Source organism: Conger conger, chromosome 8 (assembly GCF_963514075.1).
Source record: "Conger conger chromosome 8, fConCon1.1, whole genome shotgun sequence".
Taxonomy (NCBI): Eukaryota; Metazoa; Chordata; class Actinopteri; order Anguilliformes; family Congridae; genus Conger; species Conger conger.
The window spans coordinates 34,518,872-34,537,488 of NC_083767.1; the positions used below are offsets into that span (position 1 = coordinate 34,518,872).

The following is an 18,617-nucleotide window of genomic DNA, read 5'->3' on the forward strand; positions in this document are numbered from 1 at the left end:
CAACTCTGTGTGGAATTACCGCTGTCTTTTTTAACCTAGAGGGAGGCTACACATAGTCTGTTTCCACCTTCCTGTAGCAGAGGGGTTTTTTTCCCGGTTGTCCTGGATGCATTCATATGAACGTGTCTGGCTATGTGGTACCTTTGGCCTGTATGGAGTCTGGCATAAGACTCTGACAAAGGGCTCCGACAAAGGGCTTTACAAAGCGATTTGCGGAGAAAGAATCAAAGCAAAAAGATTAATGAATCTTTTATTCCCCCTTTTTCATTTCATAGCCCAGCTACATCTTGAAACTATTGAATCTTGGCATACCCTTTTCCCCGAGCTAGGGGCTTATGATTACGTTTAAATTCTTCAAAAATATTTCCAATCATATCCAACGAAAGCAGAAAATCCCTAAAGGAAACGGCGGTAAACCAAACAGTATGGAGCGTGTTTCTGTCAAGCCTCATTTATTCCTAATTTTCATTGTAAAAATCAATAGAATATGTACCAAAAAAAACAAAAAAACAGCATCACAATCACTTAACATGTAAATGAGCGACACACTCGATGCTTCCTGTTTTTTATTATTATGATTATTATTATGATTATTATTATTATTTAATTAAATGAAGCCTGGCAGCGGGGGCCCGGTCCTGTTAGAGTAGGGAGGATTGGCAGCGGCTGGGGGGGGGGGGGAGGCGGTGGGGGAGAGGGGTGAACGCATTTTAACAGCAGGCCACAGCAGCTGCAGGACCGGCTCCCTGTCAATAATTCAGACGGCGCTGAGATCAATGTGCCCAAAATAAAAATTAAAAAAAATAAAATTAAAAAAACGTTTCCTGCATCTCCATCTGCACCTCCAGCCATCCCCGGATGCCCTCTGCCTGAAGTCTGAGGATCAGGTACGGTCCTAGCATTTAAAGAGGAAGTGTCTAAACTAGTGTGTGTGTGTGCTGCTAGATGAGCGGGTGTGTGTGCTGTTGGACGAGCGTGTGTCTCATCCAACAGCACATACATCTGAGGATAAGGTATGGTTCTAGCATTTAAAGAGGAAGTGTTTAAACTAGTGTGTGTGTGTGTGTGTGCTGTTAGACGAGTAGGTGTGTGTGCTGTTGGATGAGTGTGTGTATCATCCAACAGCACACACATCTGAGGATCAGATACGGTTCTAGTATTTAAAGCTATGTTTGCGATGTGCTGCCTGAAAGTAATTAGGGAGGCACTGTTTTGTTACAGATATAGCGTCAATGGCTCATGCTGATGCATGTGTGTGTGTGTGTGTGTGTGTGTGTATGCGTGTTGTATGTGCAGGTTAGTGTGCATGTGCACACATGTACAAGTGCATTTGTGTGCTTTTTGTTTAAGTTTAACCCTTTGTCGAGAAGGTTTTTTGGAATGTTCTTTTTTATAAATTCACAGCATAATGTGACTAAAATAACTAGACATCCAGCACAAACATTCCTTCCTCTCTGTTGTTGGGAGTTCGGGAGGTTCTGTTTGGTAACAGGAAATTCTGGCACTGTGTTATAGTAAAGGCGGTTCTGCTTGGTAACGTGCTTTCTTGTTTGGCAATACTCAAATTGTGTATTTTAAAGTAAATTAAAGGTACAATAGGTAAGATTTTTGTGTTAAAACATTGTTACAATACCATTGTAAATCCCTTCCTATCATTGAAAAAGGCTCACTGACATGTTGACTCAGCCTCTGCCTGTATTTATAGTCATTAAATCCGGGGTTCAAAATATACAGTTGACAGGCCAGCACTCTGTACCAAAACATCGTATAGCTGTACAATAATTCAAGCTCATTGGTTGAAAATGGTTGTAATTGCCACAGCCAATGGCGTTTCAAGGTCAGCTTGTTCACAGAGAAGGGGGAGGGATAAAAACAGTGCTGTGGTTTGAAGGTGTTTGTTGCTGCTATTCCTCTCTTGACTGTTAGAAGTCCTAAATTACCTATTGTACCTTTAAGTGAAATTAAGGGATAAACATCACCATGCTTTTCCAGACCATTCCAGATTTGTAAGATCGCAAATATCTGATGAGAATGTTCTTGACCTAACATTTTAATGCTGATGTAACAATCCCTACTGGTAACAAAAAGCCAAGGAGTTCTAGAACACTAACAGAAACTGATCATTTCCATAGGGGTCTCTTTCTCCATGTCTGCACTCTGTGATGGTATCATTTTGAATTTGTTGAATGGGCTGCCAGCATTCATCTGTTCTGAGATTCACTGACATGTCCTTGTGTCTAAATTGGCCGCTGCTGGCGTAACTGCTACAGCTCTCGGCTCGATTAAAATCGATCCGGCACCAGAAATGATATCGGGTCTCACCGGATTGGGTAAAAAAAAAAAAAAAAAAGTGCAGGCACAGGTCAGTCTCAGCTCGAATGCGCTAATGCTGGACGGGTTGTATTCGACTGAGTCATGCCCCTTCATGACGCAAAAGACCTGTCCCATTGTGTTGTATCTGCTTCAGTGGTAGGTTGAAACGCTAACGATGCTAACGTTGGATGTGTGTGTGCTGTTAGACTAGTGTGTGCGTGTGCTGTTAGATGAGTGAGTGTGTGTGCGGTTAGACTAGTAGGTGTGTGTGCTGTTAAACTAGTGTGTGTGGTTAGACGAGTGTGGGTGTGTGTGCTGTTAGACAAACAGGTATGTGTGCTGTTGGACGAGTGTATGCGCTGTTGGACTAGCGGGTGTGTGCTGTTAGATGAGTGTGTGTGTGTGCTGTTGGACAAGCGTATGTATGTGTGTGTGCTGCTAGACGTGTGTGTGTGTATGTGCTGTTAGACGAGCGGGTGTGTGTGTGCTGATGGACGAGCGTATGTGTGTGTGCTGTTAGATGTGTGTGTGTATGTGCTGTTAGACGATTGGGTGTGTGTGCTGTTGGACGAGCGTGTGTGTGTGTGTGCTGTTAGATGTGTGTGTGTATGTGCTGTTAGACGAGCGGGTGTGTGTGCTGTTGGACGAGCGGGTGTGTGTGTGCTGTTAGATGTGTGTGTGTATGTGCTGTTAGACGAGCGGGTGTGTGTGCTGTTGGACGAGCGGGTGTGTGTGTGCTGTTAGATGAGCGTATGTACGTGTGTGTGTGCACCGCGGGCAGTCTGTCTGTTCTGCAGTTTCTCCACACACTCTTGCAGGGCGGATCAGAAGGACAGGGACGTGAGCAGACTGCTTTACAGGGAGCGGAGCCGGAGCACAGATACACGCATCACAGGCTTTACCATCAGCACTGCCACGCTGCCCAAAAGGCAACCTCAGCCACTTTCACACAGCCCACAGACATTCATAACCCTGATCACACATACACATACATCTATACACACACACACAGCTAAACATATCTACACACACATGCACGTACCAAACATACACACAGATAAAAACACAGAAACGCACATGCATACACACACCCATGTACCAAACATATGCACAACTATACAAACACACATGCACACACACACGTACCAAACACACACACACACACACACACACACAGCTACACACATCTACACACACCCACACAGCTACACACATCTACGCACACACACACACGCATGTACCAAACATACACACGGATATACAAACACGCAAACACACATGTATGTACCAAACATACACACAATTATACAAACACACACATGCACACACACACCCATGTAGCAAACATACACAAACTATACAAACACACATGCACACACACACACATGTACCAAACATACACACAGATATACAAACACATATGCATGCACACACACACACGTACCAAACATATGCACAAATATACAAACACACACACGCATGTTCCACAAATACAGATAAAAAAACACACACACATGTACCACACAAATACAGATATACAAATACACACACACACATACAGAACATGCATAAAGCCCACACACACACATAGGCTATACAGTGCGCACAGCTATGTAAACAAACACAAACACACACACACACATACCGAACATGCACACACAGGTCACACAAACACAGAGATATGTACATTACACACATGGGCTTGAGTTAACACATACAGAACACACAAAAATGCACATTTCTGTACAGAAAAGTGCTCACTCTCTCTCACGCACAGACACACCCACACAAATTGTCAAAAAAAAACAGCATCTGAAACGGCTGACTGGCTGAGGAGACTTTTTTGCCACAGGACAATATTCAGTTCAGTTTCAGCCGAGTCAGGAGGCAAAACCAGCAGAATCACTGCAGTCATGACGGCCGCTTTCAAATTGTAATCCTCATTTTCTTTCTGCTTCCATATCTGACACTGGGTGGGGCTTTGGTTCCACACAATATATATATAGTGTGATTACCCAAAATCCCCTGAGTAGCCAATCTTTTCATGTTTTAAAAAAGCCTTTCTTTTTTAACCCTTCACAGCACAACATGGGTCAAAAGTGACCCGACTGAGTTCTTATTTTCTACATCTTTGCATAGCTAGTGCATCAAATGGTTAAAGATGATCGTGCCTGGATACCTCTATTTTTAGTCTTGCAATGCATCATGGGCCACACCTCCTATTTGAACACACCAGCATCTGCTTCACTGCCCTGATAAATCCAACATGGGTGGGGTGGTGGGGGGGAGAGAAGGGGGGTTACTGCGTCTGAGCACGGAATCCTACTTAGTACCTTCTCCGGAAATAGCACTATCCGTGTCTGTTTTTTTTGTTTTTTTTACAAGGGCACTTTTCTCATGCAGAAGCCGGTGTTATTCTCTGGCGTCATATTACGATCCGATGAAAGCACACTCTCTCCGCAAACGGGGGATGGAGCCTTCCGGCGGTTCCTGAAAAATTGTCCCTTCTGCAACTTTCCCGTTTGCTGTGGAAAACGGAGAGGAGCTCCACCAATCACAGAGTACGTTAGTGACAAGCGATAGAGCGAAGCCGCCGGTGATTGGCGGATACCTCCTGCGTTCTGTTGACCTCTACCATCATTCTCCACGGTTGGTGGAGCGCCTCTCTGTTTTCTTCAGGCGAGGTGATGTCACACTGGACTTATCCCTCCTGTGTTATCCCTCCTTGCGTGTGCCACGCAGACTAAGCGCGGCCATGTGTCGATTCCGTCCTCGCGTGCGAAGAGCGACCTGCTGTCACGTCCCCCCATGTTCGCTGAGCTATGAAATCTAACCTCCGCCGCAGCCTCACAAGATCACATGATGAAATGTGTGCCCAGTAGCCTGGGGTATTCTGGGTAATTATCCTGGGATAGTTGGGCACGCACACCAGGTGAATTCAACAGCAAGAGCAAAAGTTCATCTCCGGTGACGACAGTTCAGTGGCCACTCAAGGTCACGAACGATAAAACGATGGGAATATTCAGGGGTGCGTTTTCACCGGACCCGTTATCCATACGTAATTATGTTGGATTCAAATAGGGTCCACAACTTTTTTTTTTCGTGAATTTCAGAGGTTACATTACACCAGACCAGCTCAGTAAAGCATAGAAAAGTACTTGAATCTGAAACAATAACACATTTGACCCAGGTCTGATTTTCACATTCGACCAGGTGATCTGACATGCCTGTACTGCAGAGGCGATGCTAAGCTATTTTTACTGAAAATCACAGATATATATGATAGTCATCATCAGAAGCAGAGAAGCACAGGAATTTTGCTGGAGGGGCGACATGGCTCAGGCAGTAAGAGCAGTCGTCTGGCAGTCAGAGGGTTGCCGGTTCGATCCCCCGCCCGGGCTGTGTCGAAGTGTCCCTGAGCAAGACACCTAACCCCTAAATGCTCCTGACGAGCTGGTTGGTGCCTTGCATGGCAGCCAATCGCCGTTGGTGTGTGAGTGTGTGTATGAATGGGTGAGTAAGAAGCCTTAATTGTACAGTGCTTTGGATAAAGGTGCTATATAAATTCCAACCATTTACCATGGTTACATGTCTCTGATAAGGGTTATGGGTTACGGTATTTCAAATAAAGAATTTGACCGCAGTCTGGGCGCAACCTTTACGGAGGGCGTGGCAGACCAGATGCGAGGATACTGTTACACAGCTTAAAGAGCTGGAGCTGTAAGCCAACAGGGTTGCCAGTTTGATTCCCATATTCGGCACAGCGACTGTGCCCTTGCGCACTGCACCTTTAATAGCTGCAATAAATACCCAGGTGAGAAAGTGTGAAATATGAAACACGAAGAACACAAGCCGGGCAAGAGCTGCTGATCTGTTGAGAAAATATGTAACCAACGGATCACCTTTCAAACACGCGGTGGTTGGGTTTACGGTACGTATGGTGGTGCATGCTGGGTAAGTCTCGTAAAAGGGATGTGGTGGGAACGGTGCTCACAAAACCTGCTGGAAAATCATTCCCCCCAAAATGGCCACAGTAACATTTGAAATACAGATAGTCATTTTCAGTCTTTTTATGGATCAGCTGGTGTGTTTGTCCTACTTTCTCTATCTCTTTCATTCAAATGGGTTTTCCCGCAAATTTCAGTATGTTTTTTGGCCGGTGTCAATCACAGTACTGATTATGCACAGTTCTATGTACCAGACAGACATAAAAAACTGGATAAAATAAATTAATTCACATGTAAATAATGAGATGAAGATTCTCCCTCTGTTTGTTTGAATTGGAATAGATCATAAACACAGCGCCTACACACATATGCTCAACCTGCGATCTGGCCAATGGGATCGCAGAGCAGGGGAAAAAGGGAGAAAGAGTAGCAAGGGCCAAGCAAGCAATACAACCCAAATGACACGGGACACAAGGACAAATTTACAGCTGTGTGATCACTCCATGCGTATTTTGCATATTTAATAAGCTCGGGTAATGCCTCTCATATTCCCTCGCTGATTGCATATTAGAATACATTATTATTTTATTTTATTATTTTTAATATTCATAAAGAAAAACACCAGCGTCATATGAGACCATCAGCCATCGAACCCACATAGAAGGGGGAACAAAAGGAAATATTTACACACAACTAGCTCCGGATAAAACTATAGAGTAAAGCGAATGAAAGGCATCCGTGTTTTCACAAATGTAGAAATATTAATTCTTCACCCTGTGAAAAGCAGATGGCCTGCAGCCAAATGAGCCCCAGCAGGATTTTCACAAGGGCAAGCGTCTCAGCTCGCGCTTTCCCCGCTAGCAAACAGACCCCGTAAGAAGATTAATTGACAGAGATAAACGCGTTTAGACCCGTAACCAACTCCGCCAGTCATCTCCGCTCCCCCCCATGTGGGGTGGGGAGAGGTACCCGCATCACTCCTTCACAGGCCGAAGAGTGTAATTTATTTACAACCAGAGCTTACGTGCTTCCGCTGCCAAGTTAGACAGCGGGCGTGGCTCGTCACCGACAACAATGGGACTCTTAGCTTAGCCTGGAATGCTAGCGCCAGGTGGGCACGCAGAGATTGCCAGCTTTCAGGAACCTCGCTTTAGGACAAAGCGTAATCTGCAAAAGTGCTCAGCCCGCACTTTTGTGAGGGTTTCACTTACTCTGGAGGACTCTGGAGGAAATTCTGTGTCACTGTGCAATGAAATGGGTGAAATAAAATAGCATTTTTGTATGGTTAGTCTTAATCAATGCCAAAAACTGCCAACCAGTGATAAGCATTGCCAAAGACTGCCTACCTAAGCTGGGGCTCTGACAGTTTGTGGAGTAGGGAGTCAATGATGTCTGCAGCTGCTGGTTGCAAATATTGTATTTTACGCTTCCAAACACTTGTATTTTACTAGGCACCTTCATCCTATCAAGTCAACCAAGGGGCCAAACATATCCTCACACAAATCAAATTCTTAAAGCACATCTGAATTGTCCAGTTGAAAACTGTATTTGGAAGGAGTAAATACGAAAGCAATCTATTTCCCAAACTCTTTCTGCTGATAAAGTGATAGGCGTTTCTAACAATAAAATGAAATCAAAACACTGTCTTTAATAGATATGAACCTTGCCTCCCACTATAGCACAAATACAGTATATTTAATTATGTAAAGAAAGGACATACAGTCGGTGATCACTTTATTAGGTAGACCTGTACACCAGCTTGTTAATGCAAATATTTAATCGGCCAGTCATGTGGCAGCAACTAAATGCATAAAAGCATGCAGACGTGGTCCAGAGGTTCAGCTGTTTTTCAGACCACATGTAAGAATGGGGAAGAAATGTGATCTAACTGACTCTGACCTTGGAATGATTGTTGGTGGCAGACAGGTTGGTTTGAGTATGTCAGAAACTGCTGATCTCCTGGGTTTTTCAAGCACAACAGTCTCATAGAGTTTGCAGAGAATGGTGCGAAAAACAAAAAACATCCAGTGAGCAGCAGTTCTGCCAGCAGAAATGTGTTGTTAATGAGAGAGGTCAGAGGAGAATAGCCAGACTGGTCGAAGCTGACCGGACGGTGACAGTAACGCAAATAACCGCACATTACAACAGTGGTGTGCAGAAGAGCATCTCTGAACACACAACACGTCAAACCTCTAAGCGGATAGGCTACAGCAGCAGAAGACTTAATAAGTCTAAAAAATAAGTGGTGTAATTGAGCCTAATTGAACTAAGAGGACCATAATGTGGGGCTAGTGCAATTCCAATACACTGGACAAGCCCAGTAAAGCAAAGAACAGTATTTGAATCCAAACAATTATGTAAAGTATTTGACCCAGGTCTGGTACGTATATCCACTGCACACTGTTTTATGAGTAGATGAGCTGATGGAGCCAAGAAAGGCAACACAAACTTAGACGGACACACACTTGGAGACTTTCACCTTTTATTTTCCTTTAGTAGCAGATGTCAGTTGCCTACTTAGCAAGTCACCAGCAGCAAGAGGTTATAAGAGACACGTCAAACCTAAGAGCCTTTGTATTAGGACGGCGTCACCATTGGTAAGCGCTTAATAAGGGATTGTACAGGGATTGAAGCCTTAGAGTAATCAACAGCGCTTACGGCGGCTAGGGCCCGGCTGCTTTCGCAGTGCCGCGAGTTTTCCAAACGGCGTTCCCGACCCGTTTTCCTTTCGAGCGAAGATCTGGGGAGCCCCAGGCAAAACACGCCGTCGGAATTGCGTAATTACTTAGTGTGTGGACATTTAAAAAAAACTGAAAATGGAAACTGCATATGGGTGTGATATGTCTATGTGCGTCTATGTATAGTCACGCTAACGGGATTTAGGGCTCTGGGTGGATTACTTTTGGCCGATGCAGGCGAACCTGGTCTTTGTGCGGAGAGATACTGCTGGCGCGTCAGGCTGAAACAGCGCCATATCGCTGAGATTCACATCATTTGGCGGGGAGGGGGGGGGAGGGGGTGGTGTAACTCCGTCACACAGCAAGATGGCACCCTCCTGCATTTTGGGCCCCTTTGTTATTTGCCCTAAACTGACAGGGGGTGTCCCACATTTTGCAATCAAGCCACGTTGTATCGTCAACAGCAGACATGGGTTTGAATACTTCTTCCCAAGGCATCAGTACCATTCCTGCAGATTTCTGACAATTTTAGAAGATTCACGGTTCCACAATTCACAAAAGATTCACATTCACAATACTTTTTTTCTATAGGACAATACAGTTTGGTCAACAATGCCTTTTGTTAAATTTCTCGGGGATGTTGGCCAAGTATACAGAGTAGATAAAATGATTTTCCAAAAGTGCAAATGCTACTCAGAAGTGTGCAACTCATCACAAATAACTCTTAATATTACAGGCCTACAGGTCCATTTGCAGTTATCGTGACACATTTCATGTGTTCAACTATCGTTTATCTGTATGACATACCGATTGTAATCGGTCCTACTTTCAACAACATTTTGACTTGATTGATTTGATTGAACAAAGTTTTTTTTTTTTTTTTTACTTTCACAAAAAACCTTTTTTAAAGTTTTTATTAAAAGTGTATGTTCATACATTGTCCCCCTTTTCAGGGCATCATAATACTTGGGACCAATGGTTCATTGGTGTTTCTGATTAGTCAGGAGTGTTAAATCACTTCCCTAGTGCAGGAATAAGAGAGCTCTCAGTATCTAGTATTTGACTGGCTTTGGAGTCATTGGCATTTCAAAACAAAATGAAGAATGACTCCCATACCTGTCCGACAGATCAGAAACACTCTTCAGGAAGCAGGTGGATGTGTCAGTGACTGCTGTCCAAAGAACACTTCACAACAGAACTGCAGAGGCTATGCAAAGCCTATTGTTTGACTGTTGTATGGCTGTTTCTTAGCCTCATAATGGCTTCCTTGACTTGACACAATTCTAATCCTCGCTGACAAATGCCAGACTCAAAAGGCAATCAAAAGCCATTGAATATACCTAACTAATCAGAAATGACAGAGAAGCCAACTGCCCAATTACTTTTGGTCCCCTAAAATGGAGGTACTATGTACAAAAAGGGATACATACCCTCAAGTTAAAGGTAACAGTCTGCATTTTTTACTTCATCATTCATTCTCCAAATACTTACGGACTGCACTGAACATCCAATAATCTATTTTGTCAGCATCTTTGAAAACCCATGTGTGCAATGTTTTGAGGTACTGATGTTTTTTAAAAACAAGTTAAAAAGCAAGTTCTCAAAGAGCTGTTTTTTTGTATAAATATATAAATAAAGATACGATTTGTTGCATGACGCCAACAGTGTAATTTAGCTTAAAACATCTATCTTGGTATCTACCCTGGTACCTCTGTCGTGTACCATGGTATGTACTATAGTTCAGAATAGCATACTATTGTATGTACAATGGTGAAATGTAATTGACTGTAGTGGAACATAAGCATGCTCTCCTGAAGAGGATCAGGAGAGATCTCTGCCCCTCACAAGAAAATACCCAGAACGCTTTGTGACTCAAGGTTACGAAAATGTACTCGGTGTTCCAGCAATCTCTGTTCTCTATCAGACCTGATTTACCACCGGACATTTTGATGTGCGTGCCACGCATTACATTTATAGCAGGGAGGGGAGATTACGTGGGCTCGCGTTTTCTTCTTCAGATCGTTTCCTTGGATTCAGATTCTGAGCCAATCCCTTCCTTTATATCAATTCCGACCGGCTCACGTCTGATCGCACTCGTGGCCGTTCAGTTTCGGATTGACCTTTCCCCGGCGTTGCCGGTCGATGCGATGACACTGAGACTGACAGGTGAAGTGAATACGCGCTTGACACATAGCATTGACAAAAAGCAGAAATGTATTTCTCTCATATTTTAGATGTTCGTACACATTAAACAGGAGATATCTATGGAACGTGCCTGCGTATACACACTCTATCATGTTAGCGACTTGCAGGTTTGGGAGGAGGCTGTGCCTCACCCGACAGTGAAAAGAGACTGGCACTTCTGAAGAAACTGCCTGGTACAGTGGCGTCACGGCAATGGACCCTATTAGGTCCTTCAAATTCAATTGTTAAGCTGCTTATGTACAGTAAAGCAGGAGATATAGTGTGTGTGCCTGCATAACCGACAGGCTATATCGAGTACAACTAAGCAACACGAACAAACAAATAAATATATAGTCCTGTGTTCAACACCGCCGGAACTGACAGGCATGTAGGCTAGATAAATTCATCCATTCATTCATTTTCATTATTTCAAAGTCCATTACATTCGACTTCCAAAAATCGGGGATTCGGAGGAAATTTGCCATGCAGGTAATTTATCAAGTCGGGACTGAAACTGGCTAATTTCATGTCAGCTCAACCCGCATCACTGTACAAAATAGGTAATTAAACCAGTGTTTACTCTGAAGAATTATGGCACACAGGTAGGATAATTTGACATTTACGAAGGGATACTGTACATTTGCCTTCAAACCACATATCAAACCGGGCTGCTGTTTGAGCCCTCTTGTCTAAAAATGATTATACAATCTTCTTCTTTTTTGAGATTCGATCGCTGTTCTGTATGTACTTAAAATAAACCCTGATTTGGTTAAAGCTTGTCATTGATGTTTCCCTGCTCATGGGAGGAATCATATTGCTGAAAACACATTTCCATCTCATGTCACAAAGAAGCCCAAATCCATCCTGAATAATCAAATAATCAGAACAGAGATGCAGGGAATTCACAAGACCCCCCCCCATATACACTCACACACACATACATACACACACACACACACAATCATGCACATAGACACGCACCGACAGCCATCGGTCGCAAACCGCATCATTGTTTTACCAGTGTGGGAACCAAACGTTGAGGTACACTTCCAGGAAATGAACTTCTTTTAACTGAGTCAGAGAAAACTGGGTCTTATAAAGTTCAGGAACACAGGCTAACAGGAAGGAAGTGGCTACAGATAAGTTACAGGAAGAGGCTACAAGAAAATTCTACAGACAGAGGCTACAGGAAGTGGTGACAGGCAGGGGCTACAGAGGCTACAGAAAAGGCTACAAACACGGGCTACAGAAAAAGGACACAGATAGTACTATAGCTAGAGCAACCTAGGCATCACAAGGACAAGAGTAATAAACTAAGTAGTCTGAATCCAGTGTCTTTCACAGTATTTTCACAGATGCCTTGGATTCCCCCACAAGCCAACAGACACAGATTAACCTTGAGCAGTACCAGCGCTGGACCTTGGGCCAGCTGACTGTGTGGAATAAATCCCACTAATAAATCTCCAGGCAAACAAACAGAAGTCTGACTGTGCAAAATCACATGCGGTTTGTTTGATGCGGCTCAGATTTCAGATGCTCGGAACTGTGATTGTGAGGATTTATTGGATTTTAAGGTTTTAAGGTTTACGTTCAAGCACTTGAAACATTAGTCCTCTTATGAACAGCAAGGTCAAGTGATGTGCTGATGATGCAGAAAGTAGCCGAAATATTTAAATAATAATCCTCCGGCTGCCAGCCTGAAACAGAGTGGGAAGTGATTTCTTCCCCTGAGGACAAAAATAAACTGAAAATGATGTCACTTTTGTGACATCATTTTACTGTCTGATGATACAAACCTGGAAGTGACATCATCTGAGTGATATTTCAGACCCTGGTGGTAAAAACCTGAAGCACATATATACAACAACAAAAAATCCTGGGACACTGGCTAAATTCTGGGACACCGGCTAAATCCTAGGACACTGCTTAAAATCTGGCACACAGGCTAAATTACATTAAATTACAATTACTTAGCTGACACTTTTATCCAAAGGGGCTTACAGTTGATTAGACTAATCAGGGGACAATCCCCCCTGGATAAATGTGATGTTAAGGGCCTTGCTCAAGGGCCCAACAGCTGTGCAGACATTATCGTGGCTACACCTTGGCTTGAACCATCAACCTTCCAGCCCACCGTCATGTACCTTAGCCACTATGCTACCGGCTGCCCCGGCTGCTAAATTCTGGGACACTGGCTAAATTCTAAGACACTGGCTAAATCCTAGGACACTGGCTAAATTCTGGGACACTGGCTAAATTCTGGAACACTGGCTAAGTACTGGGACACTGGCTAAATTCTAGGACACTAGCTAAATTCGGGGAGACTGGCTAAGTACTGGGACACTGGCTAAATTCTAGGACACTGGCTAAATCCTAGGACACTTGCTAAATCCTAGGACACTTGCTCAATTCTGGGACACTGGCTAAATCCTGAAGCACTGGCTAGATTCTGGGATACTGTGTGATGTAACAAAAAAAGCTAAATAATTTCACAGAAATTATGTTCACAGAGTGTGTGCAGTCTGATACTTTCATGTACATTTCCCCTCTATTCTGTGAGAGCGTTTGACTCTCCTGATTAAGGTGTGTGAAGTCAGTCTCTCAGTATCCCCGTAGCCTTCTCACGTGTCAATTCTGACATCGCAAGAGCATCCAAGAACAACTCTGGCAAAGGCCAATGGTATTTTCAAAGGCATTTGAACATCAGGTGAATACATTAAAAACCTGCTTTTTGCATTTACTAGCATGACGACAATATACAAAATACAACTCCATAATCTAGTTGTTCACGCTTCCTGAAATATATCGCTGTACTAATGCTTTAACAGTTGTGCTGCTAAATATATTTGTGCTGACTCAAGCTTGATTTTTTTTTTTTTTGCTGACAGCAACCATCCCAATCAAAATCCCCACTAGCTTTGAAAGAAAAGTATGTGCTGGGCAGTAAGAGGTTCTGGGGATCTGCCAGCATTAAGATAAACAGTCGGACACAACCGTGTACAGGTGCTATGCCACATGGTTCAAATCCACCATCACAAAGATGGCTAACCCACAAATGGCAGCTGCTGACCTGTTTTTTTTTTTGCTGAGCTCCACACCACTGAGATGAGACTATCCAATGTGCGTGGGAGCTTGCTAAACAGGCTATTTGTGTACTTGTGTCATAACAGCAGATTGAGTATCATGCACTGCACAAATAAAACGATCATAACAATGCTCACCTTCGGAGGCTGAACCTCCACCTCCACGACTTGGTTCCGGTTAAAAATTCTCTTTACCAAACCTTCTACATTGGAATTGAACTTCATGAATATCACATAGCTGGTGTAGGCCCCAAGTAGGGCCAAGCTCTCCCAGTACGTGATCTTGTTATCCAGGAAGAAGATGATGAGCATGATCAAGCCGATGATGTAGAAGGACACGTCCCGGAAGAGCGGCCACCAGGTGAGGTTGAGGATCTCCCGGGAGAAGATGGCGCACATGCCGATGACGAAGAGGATGTTGAAGACGGCCGAGCCCACGATGGTGCCGATGCCCACGTTGCTGTGGGAGATGAAGACCCCGATGACCGAGGTGAAGAGCTCCGGGGCGGATCCTCCGGCCGCCATGAAGGTCGCCCCTGCCACGTCGTCCGAGATGGTGAGCTTCTCGGTGATGACGGTCAGGGCGGGGACGAAGAACTCGTCGCACACGATGGCCAGGGCGATGAACATGTAGAGCATCCCGAACATGTGCAGCACCACGGCCCCCCTTCTCCGTTCCTCCAGGGTGAACAGGTCCGTGGGGTAATCCCCCTGGGATTCGTGGCTGCCGTTGGCGCCCTGCGATGACGCCATGGCCACTGGGGAGTCGGCCGAGACGTTCCAATCCTGCGCGGCGGCGAGGAGGGTCCTCCGGGGAACGGGTTCCAGGAGGGTTGGTTCCGCCCCGTGCCTGGGCAACCAGGCGAAGGCACTGAGGGAGAGGGAGGAGATGGCGCTGACTGCGGCCAGGCTGAGCACCAGGCCCATGATGCGCCCGGGCCTCAGTTTCCTCCGGATCCGCCCGTAGCGGTGCCTCTTCGCCTCCCATGTCCAAGGGGAGCCGTGCTCTACCATGTCCGAGCAGGGACTGTTAGAATCCGTCTCCGAATGCACCATTGCTTCAATGCTCGATAGATAGAGGTGGAGGCCTTTGTTTATGTGTTTTTTTGGGGAGGGTTTAGTTTCTTTTTTTACCGGATGCAGTACATGTTGGTCCCTTTTGCGCTTTAAAAACAATTGGAAGATCCCAGATGCTTTCCAGGGTCTGGAGAGGCCAAAACTTTCTTCATAATAACCTCTATGGAAGAATCAAGATAGAAGAGTGAAATGGTGCAAAATGGCCACAAAAACACATAAAGAGATAATAAATAAATAACAGAATACATATATGTGAATACATACAAGCATACATGCACACATAAATAAGAAACTATCCATGTACTATTATGTATATTAAACTGTTTTTTATTATTATTTATAAATAGTGATTAAAGCATTCCGGATGGATTATAAACAGTAGCCACAGGTGGTCTGCAGAATATATATATATTATATATATTGATGATAATAATAATATTTCAATTTAAAAATAATTCTATTAATACTAATAATCATCATCATCATCACCATAGAGGTAAGCTCATCTAAAATAATCAATTTCCGTATTCACGATCTTGTTTAAAATGTAAGGTGCGTACAATAGCCAACATCTTACAAGCTGGGCCAGTTATGTAGCTGGGTATTCCAAAGGTTTTACAGGGGCAATTTTCACAATTTCAGCACTAGCAATGACCTTCAGATCTAAGACGGCGCACAATATCCTCGAACACTTCGCTTTGTCAACTTCAGCCTTATCTCTGACAACACGTTCGAACATTCACACTTATCAACGTAAAAAGAGCAACATTATTATTATTATTATTATTATTATTATTATTATTATTATTATTATTATTATTATTATTCAGTGGTCCTGCTTATTTCTGTGCATTGGATAAAAACCTCGGAATCTGCCCATAATAAAACGCCTCAACAATTACAACGGTATGCCGCATTCGCAGGTAGGTTTTGAGTGCTCTAAGCACCTCTTAAGTAGATCTCACGTCGTGCTAAAACGAATAACCATAATATGTTAAATACTTCACAGCGGTAGCCTATAAAATGTTCCATGTCTGCTTTGGAAGATATGCTTCTTCTATCTTCTATAAACAAGACAAATCATTTTTGAATGCTGGGTCACTTCGGAACCGACTGAAACAGTTGGATTGGTCAGTTACACCAACGTGCAAGAACTGCTCTGCAAACCGTTGTAAACTTTCAAAAACAACGTTGTATGCCCGAAGCTCATATTGATCATAATTGGGTAGCGTGAATATGTGCTAATAGTAATCATATTAGTTAATGTATTTAGCTAGCCTGGTTTTTATTTAAATTAGCCTCCGTGATTGCACGAATATTTACATGTAGCCTATTTTGCAGACCAGACCTGAGAGCTCAGTCTATATGCATTAAAAATAATTTACGTCAAAGAAAAAGAGGCACATGCATTTAGGATTGCACGAAATTGTGAGTAAGTGTGCAATCGGGAAATGCAAATACTAAAGCCTACAGCAAATGTGCTGCATTGAGTACTGTCAATAATACATGTTTTTGCAGAATGTTCTCGTTGAGAAACGTGGCTTAAACGACACCTCTAATACGAATCCAACTTCTGCACCACCTTTAGTCTTTAATGAGATTAAGGAATCTAAAATAGATCAGCTGTACTTTCGCCTTAAATCGTGTAGTCACCTGTTTTTTGTCATATCTGTCATTTACCTACTAGAAACTTTGTTCCCTGGAAAGTGTTATTGTGCAAGTACTTGTGTTCTTCCAGTGTAATAAACATTTGGTTGCAAAAATCGAAGCCATTTAAACTGACTGTAGGCTACCTGGTGCCGTTTGAAATAAATCGTTTTTTTCACGTTTTACTTAAAAATTCTAATTCTAAATAATGTCTGGTATAAACTACGTCACCATATGAAGCATTCATTACATGTCTAAACGAAAACAAGAATTTGATCCACTGTCTTGCTTTCAGTTTTATTCAACCATATGGATAGCCTGATCTTCGCGCTATGCTAAATTTGTTTGTACACGATAATAGGCGAACAGGTGATGCTTGCGGGCGACGGTGTGCTCAAACTGTTTCACCGGAGTATTAAGAAGCATGCCATCTAAATTTCTGCTACAAAAGACTACGCTACGCGAGTGCATACTATCACGTGAATAAAGCTTTATGATATTCGTATAAATAGCCAAAAATATATATCTTACCTTGGAAGAGGCGAGAAATAGCGATGGTGGAGCAGTTGGTTTAAATGGAGTGCGCAATCCTCTCTCGTGTCCTCCCGCTCTCATTGAACCAAATGTGATTGTACTATTCTATCTGGCCAGAGAGGAGGAGCTCCAAGCGGCTGACTGCAAACTGCATTCAGTTCACCAGTCAGGACCTCGTCCGTCCTCGTCTCACAGCGCAAAATCCTACCAGTCAAAAATACGCTGCTAATCTAACGCAAAAACCTGAACGCTGAGAAGGGCTGGGCTGGGCACACCACGTGAAGGGAGCAGGTTATTTATACAGGTGGGTGGTGGACGGAGGCAGCACAATTCCGTCGTTGTCTTTTCAAAACGTTTCGTGTGAGAAGACAACGATTCAAAGCTATAATGGTTAATGGTTTGGTTTAAGAGAGTTGCCTTGGTTACGGCGGTGGCGGATAAGCTACAGCCAGTGTTCTGATATTATTGCGCTGATGTGTGAAAGGATGATGTTTTGGCTCTTTTCGGACTACTCCTTTAGACGATCGCAAAATTCACATTTCGGTTAAAATACAGAATGTTCGCAAGATGAAAATGAATGATACATTACGGTAAAGTGTTAGTGCTTAGTGTTAATTTTTCGCATAGCTACTATTTGAAAATATACGCAGGTGTTTTGCTAGCCCTACATCATGTAAACGCATCGCGAAGAAGCCACGTTACAACGTGGTACATATGACATTGAGTTTTGATTAACACATTTGGCAAATGTAAGTTTTAGCAGAAGAGCGGACTGAATGAACCATCATTAAATTTACGCACGAGCTGGTCGTAGCCTATAATTGTATCGAGCGACGGACAGACTGTCTTAACCCCCGCCTGTTAATAAATTTAGCAAAAATTGCAAAATCATTCAAATCTGGACATAGGATGTACATTTTCCTGTTGGTGTCAAGGTAATGCTGACATTAAATAATGATTGCCTTTTCCGGTGTGTGACTATTTATGGATTCATAATATTAGATTTTTACAAGCATCCCAGTCCCTTTAAAAACTTCCATACAAGCCAGTTGGATATAACATCAGCAGTCAGCAGGGAGAGCATGGGGGTTAATTGAGTTATATTCTGGAAACCATTATAATATAATTATTTGTGTGTGTGTGCTCTGCCTGTC

At 43.4% G+C, this 18,617-nt stretch overlaps 1 protein-coding gene across 1 annotated transcript in view; it reads right to left on the reverse strand.

Moving 5' to 3' along the window:
• Positions 1-17,616, reverse strand: part of LOC133135786 (sodium/potassium/calcium exchanger 2-like) — a 70,225-nt gene extending 52,609 nt beyond the window's left edge. Inside the window, exons 1-2 of the mRNA XM_061253067.1 lie at positions 17,461-17,616; positions 14,344-15,442 (exon numbers count right to left, since the gene is read on the reverse strand). Of these exons, the coding sequence (XP_061109051.1) occupies positions 14,344-15,261 (918 nt within the window). The 5' untranslated portion in view covers positions 15,262-15,442; positions 17,461-17,616. The remainder of the gene's footprint in view (positions 1-14,343; positions 15,443-17,460) is intronic.
• Positions 17,617-18,617: the final 1,001 nt, after the last annotated feature.